Raw genomic sequence first — 13,317 nt, forward strand, 5'->3', positions numbered from 1 at the left:
TTTCAACAACAACAAAATTTAAAAGATGCTTCTCAGCATTCTGCTTCCTCCACTGGTCTGAACGGGGACATGTGCCCATGAGAACCTTCTCTTACTTGAAAGTCACAGGCTTATTTAGTTGAGGAGGTGGAGTAAGAATGCCAGGTGTTGGGGACAAACAGAAAGGAGGAAGAGAAGTCACATTTGAGCCCCTGCTATGTGCTCAGTACTATTGTAGGAGACCTTGAATAAGCGTCTTGACCCTCAGGGAGAAGTTAGGGTCTCCTTGGAAACACAGACTTTGAACAAGGGGCTATATGGTTGAGAAGAGCTATGAACAAATACAAGAGGCAATCAGAGTATAGAATTGGAGTTTGGCCCACGGAGCAAAAGCTACCTTGAAGAAGGGATGTTCAACCTGAGACACTCTAGATAAGTAGCAGTGACCTGGTGCAGAGAGAGGAAAAAGACTAATGGCCAGTACAAAAGTCCAGGGGCAGAGAAGATCATGGAACAGCAGTGCAAACAAGTTAGGTGTGTTTGGAGTAGAGTGAGAGGAGGAAGCGGTGGGAGATGAGGGTGTGAGGTAGGGACCATGCTAAACAGGGCACTAAAGGCCAGAGAATGGGATGTGGACTTTGATAGAGAGCTCTCTCCTAATGGCATTGTCATTAGAATAGACTCTGTTGCCAGAAGATGGTTGTCAGGTGTGGCATCATCCTTATTTTGTGGATGAGTTGAGGCCCAGGGACGTTAAGTACTTATGTTGGTGCAGGGTGACACAGCAGGGACACAGGAGAGCCAGCATGGGAGCACACACACACACATACATACATATACACACACACACAGAGTGAGTGATAAGTAACAGTACAAGGTTATTGTTGTTGTCTCCAACTCCTAGCAATGTTATGTACAACATACGTATGAGGTGGCCCTGGAGAATGACCCTGAGACTGACTCCCTGGCCCTGATGTCTCCCATCTGCCAAAGGGGGAGGTTGTAGCTGATGTCTGAAGTCAGCTCAGCTCTAATTAGAACAAGTCAGAGTTGTGAGGGGACTTACATGGGATGATAGCTGGGCCCCTCCTGTACATTCAAGAAAGGAATTTAGTTTGCCTGATACGTTAAAAATGAAATCTGTTATTATGTACTGTGGAATTGATTCTAGCTCATAGCGACCTTCTAGGACAGAGTAGACTGTCTGTAGGGTTTTCAAGCTTGAAATCTTTATGAGAGAAGACTGGCACATCTTTCTCCAAAGAAAGAGCTGGTGGGTTTGAACAACTAACCTTTTGGTTAGCAGCTGAGCGCTTAACCACCGTGCCACCAAGCCTCTCCATTTAGGCAGTCCTGTCAGCCATCTGTGTAAATAAGCCTGATTAGCTGAGAATGTGATTCCAGGGAGATTGGGAACTCCCAATATCCCAATATCCTGATGTTGTCGTTAGGTGCCATCAAGTGGCTCTGACTCATAGTGACCTGTGTACAACAGAAAACACTGCCCGGCCCTGTGCCAGACTCACAATCCTTGCTATGCTCAAGCCCATCATTGCAGCCACCGTATCGATCCATCGCACTGAGGGTCTTCCCCTTTTTCACTGACCCTCTACTTTACCAAGCATGATATCCTTCTCCAGGAAATGGCCCCTTCTGACACACGACCAAAGTAGGTGAGACGAAGTCTGGCCATTCTCACTTCCAAGGAGCATTTCGGCTGTACTTCCTCCAGGGCAGATTTGTTCATGCTTTTGGCACTCTATGGTATTTTCAGCATTCTTCACCAACACTCAATAACTCAAAAGCATCAATACTTCTTTGGTCTTCCGTATTCATTGTCCAGCTTTCACATGCATATGAGGCAATTGAAAATACCATGGCTTGGCTTTGGTGCACCTTAGTCTTCAAAGTGACATCTTTGCTTCCTAACACTTTAAAGAGGTCTTTTGCAGCATATTTGCCCAGAGCAGTATGACATCTGATTTGACTGTTGCTTCTATGGGTGTTGATTGTGGATCCAAGTAAAATGAAATCCCTTATAACTTCAATCTTTCCTCTTTTTTTTGTGATGTTGCTTATTGGTCCAGTTGTGAGGATTTTTGTTTTCTTTGTGTTGAGGTGTAATTCATGCTGCAGACTGAGTCTCTGATCTTCTTCAGTAAGTGCTTCAGGTCATCTTCACTTTCGGCAAGCTTGTGTCATCTGCATATTCCAGGTTGTTAATGAGTCTTCCTCCAATCCTAATGTCACATTCTTCTTCATATGGTCCAGTTTACTGGATTATTTGCTCAGCATACAGTTTGAATAAGGATGGTGAAGGGATGTAACACTGACATGTACCCTTCCTGATTTTAAACAATGCAGTATTCCCTTGTTCTTTTCAAACAACAGCCTCTTGGTCTGTTCCTCATGAGCACAATTAAGTGTTTTGGACTTCCCATTCTTCTCAATGTTATCCATTATTTGTTATGATCCACACAGTTGAATGCCATTGCATAGGCAATAAAGTACAAGTAAACCTTTTTCTGGTATTCTTTACTTTTAGCCAAGATCCGTTTGACATCAGCAATGATATCCCTAGTTCCATGTCCTCTTCTGAAGCTGGCTTGAATTTCTAGAAGTTTCCTGTCAATATATTCCTGTAACTGTTTTTGAAATATCTTCAACAAAATTTTACTTGGCATGTGATATTAATGATATTGTTCAATAATTTCCAAAGTCTCTTGGATCACCTTTCTTTGGAATGGGCACAAATAGGGATCTCTTCCAATCGATTGGCCAGGTAGCTGTCTTCCAAATTTCTTGGCATAAATGAGTAAGTATCTGCAGCACTGCATCTGTTTGTTGAAACATCTCAGTGGGTATTCCATCAATTCCTGGAGCCTTATTTTTCACCAGTTCCTTAAGTGCAGCTTGGATTTCTTTCAATACCATTGGTTCTTGATCATATGCTACCTCCTGAAATAGTTGAACATTGATCAGTTCTTTTTGGTACAGTGACTCTGTGTATTCCTTCCATCTTCTGTTGATGCTTCATGCATCATTCAATATTTTGCCTATAGAATCCTTCAATATTGGAACTCGAAGCTTGAATTTTTTCTTCAGTTCTTTGAGCTTGAGAAATGCTGAGCATGTTCTTCGCTTTTGCTTTTCTAACTCCAGGTCTTTGCACATTTCATTATAATACTTTACTTTTTCATCTTAAGCTGCCCTTTGAAATCTTCTGTTCAGCTCTTTTGTCATTTCTTCCATTCGCTTTAGCTACTCTTCATTCAAGAGGAAGTTTCAGAGTCTCTTTTGGCATCCATTTTGGTCTTTTTTTCCTTTCCTGTCTTTTTAATGACCTTTTGCTTTCTTCATGGATGATGTTCTTGATGACATACCATAACTCATCTGGTTTTCAGTCATTGGTGTTCAGTGCATCAAATCTATTCTTTAGATGGTCTCTAAATTTAGAAGGGATATAATCAAGGTCATATTTTGGCTCTCGTGGACTTGCTTTAATTGTCTTCAGCTTCAACTTGAATTTGCATATGAGCAACTAATGGTCTGTTCCACAGTCAGCTCCTGGCCTTGTTTGGGCTAAAGATACTGAGTTTCTCCATTGCTTCTTTCCACAGATATAGTCAGTCTGATTCCTGTATATTCCATCTGGTAAGGTCCATATATATAGATACCATTTATGTTGCTGAAAAAAGGTATTTGTAATGAATAAGTCATTCATTGGTCTTGCAAAATTCTATCATGAGATCTCCAGCACCATTTCTGTCAACGAAGGCCTTATTTTCCAACTATTGATGATTGTTCTTTGTTTCCAGCTTTCACATTTCAATCACCAGTAATAATCAATACATCTTGATTGCGTGTTCGGTCAATATCAGACTTCAGAAGTTGGTAAAAAGCTGCAATTTCTTCATCTTTGGCTTTTGTGGTTGGTGCATAAATTTGAATAATGGTAGTATTGGCTGGTCTTCTTTCTAGGCATATGGATATTATCCTATCACTGGCAGCATTGTACTTCAGGACAGATCTTGAAACATTTTTTGTGATGATGAACATTTCTCTTCAAGTTGTCATTTCCAGCATAGCAGATCATATGGTTATCTGATTCAAAAGGGCCAAAACCAGTCCATTTCAGCTCACTGATGCCTAGGATATTGATCTTTATGTGTTCCATTTCATTTTTGACAACTTCCAATTTTCCTAGATTCATACTTCTTACATTCGATATTCTGATTATTAATGGATGCCTTCCCATTTTGAGTCATGCCCCATCAGCAAGTGGAGGTCTCGAAAGCTTTGCTCCATTTGCGTCACTAAGGTCAACTCTACTTTGAGGAGGCAGCTCTTCCCTAGTTGTATTTTGAGAGCCTTCCAACCTGAGGGGCTCATCTTCTGGCACTGAATCAGACAGTGTTTCAGAGCTATTCATAAAGTTTTCCCATAATATATCAAACCGTGTTTCACTGCTTTCATAAAGTTTTCACTGGCCAGCTTTGTGAGATGTGGATGGCCCCTTATTTCTTCCCAGTCTCTTAGTCTAGAAGCTCCGCTGAAACCTGTCTGCCATGGGTGACCCTGCTGGCATCCGAAATACCAATGGCATAGCCTCCAGCCTCACAGCAGTACACAAGCCACCGTAGTATGACAGACTGACAAACAAGTGTTGGAATATCCTGATTAGGACTTCGTAATAATACTTTAACACACACACACACATACATGTTTTCTTAATGGACTTTTTAAGAGCAGTTTTAGATTCACAGAAAAATTATCTTAGCATTAGTTTTAAGAAGATGACCCTGGAAACTAACTGTAGTTCAGGATAGGGAATTAAGCATAATTTAATTAAAAACTTTGAATAGGTAATATAGTCATATAATTTGAAACTCAAAAAGTAGAAGATGATGTAATAAAAATTGTCCTTCTCACTCCCCAGCCCGTGCCCTCAACCAAACCAAACCAGTTGCCATTTACTTGATGGTGACTCATAGTGACCGATGTTTGTCAGAGCAGAACTTAGCTCTGTAGAGTTTTCAATGGCTGATGTTTCAAAAATAGGTCCTCCAGGGTTTCTTCCAAGACACTTTAATGTGGACTCGAACCTCCAACCTTTCAGTTAGCAGCTGAGTGCATTCCTATTTGTACCACTCAGGGACTCCTGCCTCCTCCAACAACCCCCATGTCCCACAACTACCCCAATCGCTTCCTCAGAGTAAGCCCTTTAAGAGTGTATACCACTGTATATATACGGAGCATGGAGTTGTATGGTCATTCATATATTTGACACAATTACCTTATTTCTCCACAGATAACATGTGTTATATGCCTTTTTGTCAACAGTGTCCTCCCCTACTATCCCAATTATTTTCTTAAGGGTGCTATGCTAATTATTTTTACAGCAACATTTAAAATAATTAGCATAGTGCTGATGAAAATACCTCAGGAAAGAAGGACATGATTGACAGAAAAACATACAACATGCATGTGATTTCTATAAAATACAGTAGTGGCCACCAGAGACATTGTTCTGGAGCTGCCTCTCCTCACTTAACAATGACCTGGATCATTAGTGTAAAAACACTTTTTCTCATGCTTTAATCAGCTGGATCATACTAGATCGTATGATGGGCTATGATTTATTAAACGAGTTCCCTGTTAACACACATTAGATTGTTATAGCAAAAGAAGATGGGAAACATGGTTCAGTGAGCTGGGTCACAGAGCATTTGTAATGTTCACTTGTAATGTTGATAGTTGATGCAAATGGCCCTACATCAAGATTGGACCCATTACAGCCTTTGTCTCATCAGTCATGGACCGGGAGTGCCTGTCCCCACCCCAAGGTGTTATTAGACTGTTGAGTTTGCAATCTGAAGGGTGAGTCATCCTACCTCCGTGTAGCCTCACCCCTACCTCACTCACGAGTGAGGCTGAACATCTTTTTGTATTTGAGCCACTCATGTTCCCTGGCTGCTTGTGGCCCTTCATGTCTTCATAAGCGTGCATCTAATCAATTGCTCTCTTCTTGGAGAAGGGTTATCAGAAAGGGATCGGCACCACTGGGTTCCCCAAGGAAAGCCTAGTGAAGCCCAAGGTGGCAGAACTGGCTTAGCACAGGTTGGGCTCATCAGTTAGTTCTCTGTGACAGCTGCAGCCTGGTCATGGGTTGTAGCTACGAATCCATTGTCCTAGTCCTTGAGCAGGACTCCCGTGCTGCTGGCCTCATGAAAGGAAACTGGTGTGCTTGCTGACACAGCGCTGCAGCTGGCCCCTTGTCATTTACTGTGACAAACTGAACTGAACTGCTGTCTGCTTCTCTGTGTCCCTCCTGGTGACCGTGGCTATGAGGATCTGCCTGTGAGAGCTGACAGTTCCATATGCTGACAAAATCGCTCTTGGAAGCCCTAGACCAGGTTGGTGAGCTCACCTGTCTGCTGGCTGGCCTCACCAGGTGTTCCTACCCAGTACTAACAAACCTTGGCTGCTTTCAGTCCATTCATTTGTTCAATATATGTTTACATGCATGTGATGGCTGGACAATGAACAAGGAAGACCGAAGAAGAATCAATGCCTTTGAATTGTGATGTTGGTGAAAAATATTGAATATAGCATGGACTGCTAGAAGAATGAACAAATCTGTCTTGGAAGAAGTATAGCCAGAATGCTCCTCAGAACTGGATGACAAGACTTCATCTCAGGTACTTTGGACATGTTATCTGTCAGGAGGGACCAGTCTCTGGAGAAGGACATCATGCTTGGTGTGAAGCAAAGGGTAGAGAGAAAGAGGAAGACCCTTGGTGAAATGGATTGACACAGTGGCTATAAACAATGGGTTCAAATGTAGCAAGCATCCTGAGAATGGAGCCGGACCAGGCAGTGTTTCATTCTGTTGTACATGGGGTCACTGTGAGTTGAAGTTGACTCGGTTACAAGTAACGACAGCGACACCATGTGACAGGCACTGTTGTAGTCTTGAGGCCCCAGCAGAGATCACAATGGACAAATAAATGCCTGCCCTCATAGAGTTTATAGTCTGGTGGGGAGGAGACAAACTAATCAATAAGCAAGTCATGTTGTTGTTGTTGTTATGTGCCATCGAGTCAGACCGGATTCATAGCAACCCCTCCTTGGGTTTCCGAGGCAGTGTCACTATGGAAGTAGATTGCCCAACCTTCCTTCCAAGGAGTGGCTGGTGGGTTTGAACTGCCAGCCTTCTGGTTAGCAGTCAAGTGCCTTAGGCACTACGCTACCAGAGCAAGTCGTATTATCTGCTAAACTAGAGTTTCTCTCACTTTAAATGTGCCTATAAGTCACATGGGGAAAGTGCAGATTCTGACTCAGTAGTCTGAGATGGGGCCTGGGTGTCTTTCTAACAAGACCCCACGTGATACTGATGATATTGGTCCCTAGATCACACTTTGAGTCATAAGATCCTAGAAGATGTTAGGTGCCATGGGGAAAGTTAGCAGAGTGAGGGGCCCCACAGTAGGTTGGGGTGTGGCAGCCTTATGGAGCAAATACTTGAAGGAAGTAAGGAGATAGGCTTGCAGACACTGAGGGTCAACCAGAGCCTGGGCCTGAAGGCAGCAGGAGAGGGCCTGGCTGGTGGAGGAACAGCACGGAGATGAGTGTGGCTGCACTGGGGTTAGGGAGGCAGGAGGAGGAAATGGAGGGAGGGCAGGTGGTGGTGGGGAGGCTCCATAGGTCACATGCATAGACACTTCACAAGGATGCTGACAGTGGCCCGGTGAGTCGCTTCTCAGAGTGTCTGAGTCCAGAGAGACCACATGGCTGGCTTAAAGCCTCAAAAGCCAGTCCAGAGCCCGGGTCCTCAGCCTCCAGGTGTGTACTCTGGCATGTTCACCTGCAAGAGCATGTTCTGTTCATGCAGAAGTCCATGTGGGCCCCATTTTGACATACTCTTTGCCCAAATCCTGGAGGCCACGGCTGGGCTTGGGAGGGGAAGGACTGAGTGGGAAGCTCCGGTTTGCCAGGCCTGGAGGTGTTCCCTGTCCTGGGTGCAGGGGTATCTGGGTGGGGCTCTGCTCTCATGCTTTTGAGGGTCTGCATCCATTCTCTAGCCAGAAGCCCCACAAAGACCTCTTGAATGTCATTGGCCCTGTGAATTGGCCAGCAGAGGGTGTCCTGAGGGGGGTAGCTCACTGCACGTGTGGTTCCTGGTGGCACCCTCACTCGCCCTCCTTGGGCTCTGTAGCTGTTTGTTGATGTTTGTGGGTGTCCACAGGTCACTGAAACGTGTGAGGGCCAAGCCGCATGGCATACTTGGCTTGCACACATCCAGCCCAGGCAGAAAACATGGCGCTCTGGTGTCATGAATGGGACATCTTCTTAGGTTTTTCTCTCCTGAAAACCAGAATGAGCACCCACCCTGTGGGCTTTTGCCACGTGTAGCACAGCTTCATGGTGAGAGCACAGGCCCTGAAGCTCAACTTGTGAATTGGAACCTGGGATCCTTCACTAACTGGCTGGCGAACTTGACCTTTCTCTGTCTCTGTTTCCTTGGCTGTAAAGTTGGGGTGGTGATGACAGACAGTACGTGGGTTGTTGTGAGGATTAGAGGAATTGTTGTGGTTGTTAGGTGCCGTTGAGTCAATTCCGACTCATAGTGGCCCCATGGGACAGAGTAGAACTGTCCCTGCGGTGTTTCCAAGGCTGTAAATCTTTATGGAAGCAGATTGCCAAGTCTTTAGCAGGGTGAGGGGACCCAGAGTGCTGTGGGGGTGGGGCAGCCGGAATAGCATATTGGCTGCCCCCAAAAGGCTTCAGTGAACAAAGACCCCAGGGAGGTAAGGGTTTTGATCCACCAACCTTTCAGTTAGCAGATGAGTGCTTAACCTCTGTGCCACCATGACTCCTTCTGTTAGAGAAATTGATGCATGTAAATCATTAGACATGGACATGGAGAAAAGTTTGAAGTTGTCAAGGATTTCATTTTACTTGGATCCACAATCAATACCTATAAAAGCAGCAGTCAAGAAATCAAATGACATTGCTTTGGGCAAATCTGCTACAAAAGACCTCTTTGAGGAAGAGGTAACTATTGGGAGGAAGTAGGAGGGGAGCTGTTGCTTTGGGGTAAATTATAGTCAATGTCATGAGACAACATGTGTGTGAACTGCTGTATGGAAAGTGAATTTGCTCTGTAAACTTTCACCCACATCACAATTAAAAAAAAAAAAAAAAAAAAAGAGAGACCTCTTTGAAGTGTTAAAAACAAAGATGTCACTTTAAAGACTAAGTTGTGCCTGACCCAAGTCATAGTATTTTCAGTAGCTTCCTGTGCATTTGAGAGCTGGACAATGAATAAGGAAGACCTTAGAAGAGTTGATGAATTTGAATTGTGGTATTGGTGAAAAATATTGAACGTACCGTGGACTGCTAGAAGAATGAAGAAATCTATCTTGGAAGAAGTACAGTCAGAATGCTTCTTAGAAGTCAGACTTCATCTCTTCTAGTTTGGTCATATTGTCAGGAGGGACCGGTTCCTGGAGAAGAGTATCATGCTTGGTAAAGTAGAGGGTCAGCAAAAACGGGGAAGACCCTCAACGAGATGGATTAGCACACTGGCTGCAGTGATGGCCTCAAACATGGCAATGATTGTGGGGATGGCTCAGGACCAGGCAGTGTTTTATTCTGTTGTATGTAGGGTCACTGCTATGAGTCAAAATCAACTAGGCAACAACAACAACAAATCATTAGAGGAATGAATGCATATAAGTCACATGACCCAGGGCCTGTAGCAAATAGTAAATTGTAGCAGCAGGACCGTGTCTTTCCCTTGAAAGGCTTCAGTGGGTCCCCATGGATACAAGATGACGTCCAGACTCCACAGTGGGGACTGTTCCATCCTCTCTGGGATCTGGCCCCTCTCCTCTCCTCTGGCTTCTCTCCCTCTGTGTCTCTCGCTACCTGATCACCCAGGTGTGTGCTGTTCACCAGGACACGTACATCATGGCTGTGTGGCCCTGAGGACCTAACACTAAGCTAAAACCCTTCAAAACCCACACCGTACAGAGAAGGCGCTGCACAGGCTGAATGAATTTTCTGGTTTCTCAGGTAACCAGAGGTGAGGCATTTGCTTCAATTGAGGTTGAATGGAGTTACTTCATTTGTATTTACTCAGTCGTATTTGTGACCTTAATGTGTGGTAGTTTGATAAAGCCACTCATTTCTCAGTCCTGGAGATGTACTCAAGCTCTTTCATCAGCGAAGTCCAATTCAATTTAATGGACGTTCTGGGAAGGATAAAATGAGGCTTATCCCTGGCTGGATTCGACACAAGAACATCTAGAAAGAACTTCTCCAATAAATAAGGATCTGACCAGGAGCTTGTATACAAGAAGGAATTGGATATCCTTGTGTGAAAACAGAAATCAGTCAGCTTAATTCAATCTCAGTTAGGAAGCTTAACTATGGTAATGCAGGTTGCATGTCAGAATTGTGACGGTGAAGGAAGTTGGTTTCGACCTGCCTTGGGCTGTCTATGGAATCCTTGGGGAATACGAATGCTTGCTGCACTTGGATGCTGACTGAAATGGTGGTGGTGTGAGTCCACCCAGAGGTGCCTTGGAAGAATGGCCTGGTGATCTGTTTTTGAAGGATCTGTCCTTGAGAACCCAGTCCCACTCTGACACACATATGGGGCAGCCATGAGGCAGGACTGACTTGCTTCAAGGCAACTGGTTTTAGGCTGACGTTGGGGGAATGAAATAAGAAGAGGGGAAGTCTCACAGGTAGACCTCCACAAAGCACAAACTAAGTCTGAGTAAATGTTTGTTTTCAGTCAGTTACCTTCAGGGAATAGCTCCTGGAAGGCTTGCACTGGCAGCAAGGATGTAGTGGAGGGAGAAATTGAAGTGGTTCTTTATTAGAAAATTCTCCTTTTCCGAAAACGACTTGTTTCAGTGCTGCCTGGAGGGGGCGTAAGGTGGAAATACTGTGTAGGGAACTGGAAAATAAAAAGATGTTCTCTTCAAAGAGTTAAATGCATTCAACAGTATTCAACTGGGATAGAGCTTCTCTCTCTCTTTTTCTGTCTGTCTCTGTCTCTTTTTTTTTCCATCCAAAGAGCAAGTGGTGGTGACCCATTTTGAAACATGTTTAGTTTCAAGTAAGTTGACCCCTGGCTAGATGTAGTGCTTGTGGGTTCAGCTGCTCGAGAGTATATGCTGACATCGAGGGACACACATGTCCTGGGGGTGGTGGGAGGCTGCGGGAGGGGTGAGTTACCCAGCAGGGCTACTCACTGACCACCCCTCAGCTTGCCTTTGGTCATCTTACTGCCATGAGCTCCAGGCTCCAATTTCCAGTGGCCTCCTGAACACCTCCTCTCAGATGTCTTCTTCTTCTTGTTGTTAGATGCCGTCCAGTTGGTTCCGACTCATAGTGACCCCACTGACTCTAAGCGACCCCATGTACCACAGAATGAAACACTGCGTGGTCCTGCACCAACCTCACTATTGCTATATTTGAGCCCGTTGTTGTAGCCACTGTGTCAGTCAGTCTCTCTTGTTGAGGGACTTCCTCTTTTTCACTGCCCTTCTACTTGACCAAGCATGGTGTCCTTCCCCAAGGAGTCGTCCCTGCTGATAATATGTCCAGAGTATATGAGATGAAGTCTTGTCATCCTCACTTCCAAGTAGCATTCTGGATGTACATCTTCTGTGGTAGTTAAATTTGTATGTTACCTTGGATGGGTCTGGTTGAGTGGCTGGGCAGCTGGTGGTAGTTATTCCCCATGATGGGACTGCCAATCAGCTCCATGGTGGGATCTGCCACAGGCAGCTGAGTAGCTGCCTTTGGGGTGTGGTCTGCTTCCCATATATAAGAAGCAGCTTTGAGTATGGTCTCTAGTTTATGGCACGCTTGGACCCTGCATGTAGCCATGTTGTTATTCAGCAGCCTGACATGCTCTGCCGACCTTGGGACTTACAATGGACTTCAGTTAATGGTCTGCCGTGTGGTTTGCTAACATTGGTACTGTGCCCTTTTACTTGTCAACTTTGGGCTTGGCAGCCTCAGCAGCCAGCAGCTGTCTGAGTGAAGAAAAGCCTCTAGCTTCAGTGGGCTGGGAGCTGGAGGCAGAGTTGAATCCCAAGGCTAAGGGGCTTTCACCCAGCCCCTAGAGCCTGACACTTTGAACTTGGACTTAAACCCTCTAAACCGTAAGAGAATAAACTCCTGTTTGTTAAGGCCATCCCATTTATGGTATATTCTTTTCAAGCAGCACTAGGGAACCAGAAAGCTTGGTAAAGGGCAGACTATTGCTAGACTATTGTGTTTTAAATCCCACTACTGCATATTCTGGGAGCTCTGGTAGCATAGTGGCTAAGGCACTTGACTGCTAACCAGAAGGCTGGCGGTTCAAACCCACCAGCCACTCCTCAGAAGGAAGATGGGGCAATCTATTTCCGTAGTGATACTGCCTCGAAAACCCAAGGAGGGGTTGCTATGAGTCGGGTCCGACTTGACGGCACATAACAACAACACTGCATATTCTAGCCAGGTCTTTGTTGGCCAAACCTTAGTATTTTGAGCTTCAGTTACTGTGTCTTTTAAAAGGGAGTTTGTATCAGTCAGATTTTGCTGTGTAACAAAGCACTCTGTACCTAGTAGCTTAAAACAACACATGATGAGTATTTCTTACAGTCCTGTGAGTTGGCTGAGTGAATCTTCTAATCTGAGGTTGCCTGGCTGGGGCTGGATGGTCTCTGATGGCCTGGCTTTTGGCTTGTTGGCAAGACCATGGTCAGATGTCTCATCATCCAGCAGGCTAGCTCAAGCTTGTTGCTGTGGTGGTGGAAGAGTTCCTCACAGGAAAAGGGGAAAAGTTCCAATGTGTGTTTTTCAAGCCTCTTCTTATGTCATGTTTGCTCATGCCCCACTGGCTAAAACAGGTCACACAGTCAAGCCCAGATTCAGGGGTGGAGGAATAACTTGGCTTTTTGCTGGCTGGAGTAGTCACATTACAAAAGGGCATGTTGCATATAGACGTGGGAGGAATTGGTGGCAGCTCTCAATCTTCCACAGAATTATAACACTCATAGGCTGTCATGATCAGAAAGTGCTTAAGGTGGTGTTTCATCTACTAGGTGGACTTGAATTTAAGAAGTGATTTATTGTTGCTGTTGTTAGGTGTTGTCGAATCAGAGCTGACTCGTAGAGACCCTGTGTACAACAGAATTAAATACTGCCTGGTCCTGAACCATTCTCATACTCTTTTTTTTTTTTTTTTTAATTGTGATTTGGGTGAAGATTTACTGAGCAAATTCACTTTCCATACAGCAGTTCACATACACTTTGTCTCATGACATT

General features: G+C 44.7%; 1 protein-coding gene across 1 annotated transcript in view; it reads left to right on the plus strand.

Annotated features, from left to right (window-relative positions):
- The window catches only part of SLC24A4 (solute carrier family 24 member 4), a 218,705-nt gene that overhangs the window by 51,226 nt on the left and 154,162 nt on the right, over positions 1-13,317 (plus strand). Inside the window, 2 exon segments of the mRNA XM_007944500.1 lie at positions 4,603-4,644; positions 8,290-8,311. Coding sequence (XP_007942691.1) covers positions 4,603-4,644; positions 8,290-8,311 — 64 coding nt within the window.

This window comes from Orycteropus afer, unplaced genomic scaffold (assembly GCF_000298275.1).
Source record: "Orycteropus afer afer isolate SDZICR_OR568_19922 unplaced genomic scaffold, OryAfe1.0 scaffold00127, whole genome shotgun sequence".
Taxonomy (NCBI): Eukaryota; Metazoa; Chordata; class Mammalia; order Tubulidentata; family Orycteropodidae; genus Orycteropus; species Orycteropus afer.